The sequence below is a fragment of the Papio anubis genome, chromosome 17, assembly GCF_008728515.1.
Source record: "Papio anubis isolate 15944 chromosome 17, Panubis1.0, whole genome shotgun sequence".
Taxonomy (NCBI): Eukaryota; Metazoa; Chordata; class Mammalia; order Primates; family Cercopithecidae; genus Papio; species Papio anubis.
In genome coordinates this window covers 16728113-16734147 of record NC_044992.1, presented here as the reverse complement: position 1 = coordinate 16734147, position 6035 = coordinate 16728113, and the positions used below count along the sequence as shown (strand labels likewise).

Genomic DNA, 6035 nt, shown 5'->3' with positions numbered 1-6035 from the left:
CAGGGTCACACAGGAGAGAAGCACGCCTCAGAGCCTCCTCTGCAAGGCGCTGGTAGAGATGGGCTCTGGCCGCACAGGCCAGCACAGCAGTGCCCGGGCCCGAGGGTGCTCTGGGTTCCTGACACCTGAAGTGCCCTCTTTTGGCCTTCGTGTGGACTCTGTCTCAGGACACCACCACAGGCAAAGCTCTGATGGGGTGCCCAGCATTCTCCTCCGGCCCAGCTCTCAAGAACCTTTCAATTGCTCTTTGCCCTCAGACCAGGCTGTGTGGCTGGCATTTCCTGCCTGGGGCCGGTGCTGGGGCGGGGGGTACAGGTGCTCACCCCCAGACCAGCCCTGACATTTAGTCAAATATTTTAAACAGTTCCCCTCCCCTCTGAGCAGGAAACTCGCTGCACTGCAGGTAAATACTATTTACAGACAGGCTCATAGCCTCACACACGCCGTTTGTTGTCTCATTCCCCAAACACGCAGAAAACAGAATCATTTATTGCCTACAGCATAGGACTGTGATGGACCTGGACATCAAATGCTGTGAGGGCTGGCAGGGCCTGGTGGCCAGAGTGCTGGGAAGCCCAGTACACATGTTCCCTCTATATGGGGCTCCGGGATCCAAGGGGCGGATGGTTCTGTGAGTTGCGAGTTGTTCCTGCTTGTCTTCCATCCCCCGGCCCTCCCCAGTCACTCTGATTAGCCAGCTAGGGCAGGGCCTTGTATAAAGTCACACACGCAAACCCCAGAAGAAGGAAAAAGGGCACCTGCGTGTACAACGAGCTGGGTGGCAGAGGCTGCGCCGGGGTAAGGCTTCCTTCATGCAGTTGGGAGTCTGGCCATGTGGGGACATCAGGAGATGCCATCCCACAGAATTGGTGGCTAGGCTGTCCTGGGTGTGGCCGAGAGAGGCCCTGGTCCCAGCGCTCCTTTCATTCTGGTCCTTTCTGAAATGGTTTGGATTTTTAAAAAACCATGAGCATTTATTACTTTTGCAATAAAAAGAAAAAGATGCCCTTTTAAAAGAAAAGAGGAGGGTAGAAACAAGGAAGTCGGCTTGCTGCTTGAGAGAGTAAAGTCCTAGAGGCCACCTCCTCGACAGGAGGTGTAGGCGCACTGGGGCATTCAGAATGCGAATGGCAGGTGGGCCTGGGTCTTCACAACTCAGCATCCGTAGGGCAGACAGCCATGCACAGATGGTACCAGGAGTCACTATTTCTGAGGACCCAGGCTGGGTCAGTGCCTGCCAGTGTCATGTTCCTGATTTAAGGGGCCAGCCTGGACACTGACCAGGGGAGAACTGGGCTGTGATCCTTGACCCTTAGGCCCTCCACTCATATCAAATGGACCCTCTTGGGACTAGAGCCCCAGAAGGCAATGGCTGTGTGGGGTCCACCTTCACTATAGCCCTGGCCATCAGTCATCCCAAGTTAGAGCCTGGCTGCCCATGCAGTGCCGCTGTGGAGGCACAGGAAGGCGGTGCTCAGTCTGAAGGTGGTTCAAGTCCGTACCTTGACTGAGTGCCCCCATGCAACCCTCACCCGCCTGACAGCTGGGCCGGTGGTGCCAGCTAATGGCTCCCTAGGTTTCTCCTAAATCAGACGTGGCCAAAGCAAAACACTGAGCACAGAGCTTGCCTGTCATGGCTTGGAGCGGTGACTTCCTCAAGAGCTCAGGGCTGAGGAGCTGGCTCCAGACAGCTTGTTGCCAGTGTTCAACAACATGACCCCACTCCTGGTTACTGATCAACCCGGTGTGCTCTTGAGAGTACTCCCACCAGGCCTCTGGGTCAATACTACTGTTATTGTTGCTATTGTTATTGCCAGGCCCCGCCCTCCTAAAGCATTTGCATGTTTTCATCCTTAATCACAGAACCAGAATCACTATCTTCCAGAAGAGAAAACTGAGGCCCAGGAGAAGGCAAGAGGTTATGCTGTGCTCCCAGGGCCTTCCTGGGCTCGCTGCGGCTTTGAGCTCCAGCTCTCTCAGCTAGACAGTGAGAACGGTGGCCCACGCGCCGCACAGTAAAGGCCCAAAATGCTATGATGGAGGGTGTGGGCCACCGGCTGCAGAGCCCTCCATGCCACAGAGCATGTCCGGCTGGGAGAAAGGAGCAGGCTGAGGCCTGCAGCAGAGCGCGGGGTTGGGGACCGCTTCTGCTGGGCCCCAGCCTGGCTACCTGAGGCCCCTGCCCCATTCCTGCCGCTCGCCACCTGCCTGCCCCTAGCCTCTGTTCCAGCTCTGCGCGCCGCGCCCGCAGCCTCCCCAGCCGTCGGCTGGGCTCTCTGCTGCCCTCTAGCGGCCCGAGCGCACGGTGCCGAGCTCCGCGCCTGAGGCCCCGAAACCCCGCGTCCGCCCGGCGGTCACCTCACGGGAACAAGAGCCAGGCTGGGGACCGCAGCGGGAGGGGGCTGGGGCTGGGGCTGTGCTCTGAGGACTGCAATATACAGTCCGTGCAAGCACCCAGCAAACGCTGCTGCGCTTACTGGGTTACTTACTAGATGACTATTCTCTGGGGAAACAGAACCAAAGAAAGTAAGTGTACGCGCGCGGGAGATGCAGGAAGGGGGGTCCTTGCCCGAAGTCGCAGAGGGACAGGGGCACCGCCGGGACCAGAACCCCGACGCCCTGCGGCCGCCAAGCAAGCGGCAGTGGAGGAGTCCGAGCGCCTCCAGCCTCAGCCCGACCCTGGACTGTTTCCCCCAAGTCTCTGCGCCCAGAGGGCAGGAGCCGGGCAGCGGGCGACGAGGTCGCCGGGGCTGGGAGCGGGTGCGGGGGAGGCGGGCCCCGCGGGACGTGACGCACCGAGCTGGGAGGGCCGGGGCGGGGCGGCGACGCAGGCTGCATATAAGGGCGACGGGCGGGCGCCAAAGCCAGAGCAAGCTGCCTTTGCCCAGAGCTTGGGAGAGCCCGAGCCGAGCCGAGCCGAGCTCAGCTTAGCCTAAGCCCAGCCCAAGTGGAACCGGAGCCCCAAGCCCGAGCCGCGCCCAGCCTGAGCAGAGCCCTCCGGCCGCTCACCCGCGCTCCACCCCAGCGACCGCCTGCGGCTCTCAGTCCTCTCGGCCCCGTGCCCGCCCTCGCGGCCCCTCTGCCCAATGAAACTGGCCGCGATGATCAAGAAGATGTGCCCGAGCGACTCGGAGCTGAGTATCCCCGCCAAGAATTGCTATCGCATGGTCATCCTCGGCTCGTCCAAGGTGGGCAAGACGGCCATCGTGTCGCGCTTCCTCACCGGCCGCTTCGAGGACGCCTACACACCAACTATCGAGGACTTCCACCGCAAGTTCTACTCCATCCGCGGTGAGGTGTACCAGCTCGACATCCTCGACACATCCGGCAACCACCCGTTCCCCGCCATGCGGCGCCTCTCCATCCTCACAGGTGAGCCGGGGGCCGGGCAGGCACGGGAGGGAAGGGCGGGCAACCCTCGGCCAGGGCACCCCGTGAGCGCCGGTCCCGCTGCCGCGCGCCAAGTAGTGCGCTTCGCGCTTAGAGAGGCTAGCGCGCCCCGCGCAGCCTCAAAGTCAGCCCGACTTGTCCCCTGGGCGGCTACCCTCACCTTCTCTTTTTCTGCCCTCTGTGCCCCCTCTAGGAGACGTTTTCATCCTGGTGTTCAGCCTGGACAACCGCGACTCCTTTGAGGAGGTGCAGCGGCTCAGGCAGCAGATCCTCGACACCAAGTCTTGCCTCAAGAACAAAACCAAGGAGAACGTGGACGTGCCCCTGGTCATCTGCGGCAACAAGGGTGACCGGGACTTCTACCGCGAGGTGGACCAGCGCGAGATCGAGCAGCTGGTGGGCGACGACCCCCAGCGCTGCGCCTACTTCGAGATCTCGGCCAAGAAGAACAGCAGCCTGGACCAGATGTTCCGCGCGCTCTTCGCCATGGCCAAGCTGCCGAGCGAGATGAGCCCGGACCTGCACCGCAAGGTCTCGGTGCAGTACTGCGACGTGCTGCACAAGAAGCTGCTGCGGAACAAGAAGCTGCTGCGGGCCGGCAGCGGCGGCGGCGACCCGGGCGACGCCTTCGGCATCGTGGCACCCTTCGCGCGCCGGCCCAGCGTACACAGCGACCTCATGTACATCCGCGAGAAGGCCAGCGCCGGCAGCCAGGCCAAGGACAAGGAGCGCTGCGTCATCAGCTAGGAGCCCCGCCGCGCCAGCGACACAACCTAAGGAGGACCTTTTTGTTTAAAAGTCAAATCCAACGGCCCGGCACGCTCCGTGCGCCCCGGGCCGCGAGCGCGCGGACTGGCGTCTCCCCTCCCCGCGATTCGCCCCCAGCACTGGGGAGGCGCCACTGAATCGAGAAGGGACGGTCATCTGCTCCGGAAGGAAAGAGAACTGGCCAAGACTAGGACTATTCCCCCACCCCCGTTCCCCCATTGGCGCCAGCCACCCCCACAACTTGGGGGGCGAGGGCCCAGCTGAGGGTGGATTTGTCTTCTCAAAGACCTAAGAGTGAGCGCGGGGGGGGGGTGGGGGGGATGTGAAGTTATCCAGCCTCTGTTAGGCTTCAAGAAACCGTCCTGCCCGCTTGCGGGTCAGGACCCAGGGGCATTATCTTGTCTGTGAATCCGGGTTGCTGTGACAGCCGGCAGAGCCTCTGCCCTCCCGAAACTAAGGGGGGCGTGGGTCAAATCATAGCCAAGTGACTCGTTTACATGTGAGTGAAACTGCACAAAGGAACACAAAACAAAACTTGCACTTTAACGGTAGTTCCGGTGTCAACAAGGACACGAACAAAACCTTACCCAGGTGTTTATACTGTGTGTGTGTGAGGTCTTTAAAGTTATTACTGTTGTTTTTTAAATATACAATAAAATAATTTAAAATGGAAAACCGGTTTTTCTTTGCTTTTAGAGATGGCTGGAGTGGGGAAGGGTGCGGAGAAGGAAGGGGCTGGGCTCTGACTTAGGTGGAACTAGAACTTCCCCAGAACTGGAAAATAACCCTGGCCTTCTGAAAGCAGCTGGGGCTGCCAGAAAAGCCCACGATGCCTGGGGCATCTATGCAGGGGATGGTTCCCTAGAAAACCAGGAGGAATATAAAGGATTTCAGCGTTCCCCCTGGAGATGAACTCTTTCTAGCCATCCATCCGCTTAATTTTCTTCGGGTTCGATGACAAAAGGCCTCATTTTCTGAGAGAATGTTTTGAATTCTTCAGTGTAAACGCCACTGGAACTGTGCCTAGCCATTTTGTCACCAGACTCAGTGTGGGCCCAGGCAAACTTTCAGACTGTTGGAGGCATCACTCAGGCCCTGGGGAAAGAGCCTGAGACCCATCTGGAAGCAGGCCCATCCTGGTGCCCACCCCTACCCCCTCAATCCAGGGTGCCACCCTGTCTGGAGACAGGAAACTCCTTGGCCTCCGCTCCCCGCTAGCTCCAGGCAGTGCTCATGGCCAGGTGTGGAGCCCCATGCCCCCCTCAGCCTTGCTGTCTCCCTCTCATGGCTAAGGCACCCTGGAGCACCACTCTCTTTGCCACTAGTACTGTAAACCTGTGGTGGGCGACACCTGCCAAGCCTCAAATTCTTCACCCCAGGAAGAGCGAACACCCCTGGCATGGGCTCGCTATGGGGATTAAGTGTGATGTTTGAAAAGTACTTAGCACAAATGCTGGCCACCCAGTAATCCAAATAATTGGTGGCTTTGAGAGGGTGCTCAGCCCTGTGAGAGACACTCAAAATCGTCTGAGAAGGATTTCAACCCTGCTCCGGTGAGGGTGGCTCCTCCTCCAGTCACAAAAAGGCACCCCCCACCCCGCCGCGCCCCACCGGGGAAAAAAAAAAAAAAAAAGGCAACCACGGATGGCCCAGGGGCCCGTGACAGGCACTGGCAGGGATGACCCCCCAGGCAAACTGCCCTTGAGGCCAGCCAGGAGAGGAGTTCCTGTTCCACACTGGTTCAGCAGGTGTGTGTCCTGGGGCGGAGGGAGGTGATAAGCAGAGGTGTGGTTCTGTGTCTGAATAGACAGAAACATTTTTCTCTCAACTCCCTGAGAGCCATCCCACTATGAATTTCTCAGTCCAAAAAGCATGAT

General features: G+C 59.5%; 1 protein-coding gene across 2 annotated transcripts; it reads left to right on the top strand.

The window, feature by feature from the left end:
• Positions 1-2841: 2841 nt before the first annotated feature.
• Positions 2842-4833, top strand: RASD1 (ras related dexamethasone induced 1). Of its 2 annotated transcripts, none has more exons than XM_003912404.3 (2): positions 2842-3372; positions 3584-4833. In XM_003912404.3, the coding sequence occupies exons 1-2, from the start codon at positions 3087-3089 to the stop codon at positions 4135-4137; spliced, it is 840 nt and encodes a 279-aa protein (XP_003912453.1). In that variant the 5' UTR covers positions 2842-3086; the 3' UTR covers positions 4138-4833. The 2 variants fall into 2 exon arrangements, with proteins under 2 accessions (XP_003912453.1, XP_009188055.1); XM_009189791.2 differs by having other exon boundaries at positions 3658-3740.
• Positions 4834-6035: the final 1202 nt, after the last annotated feature.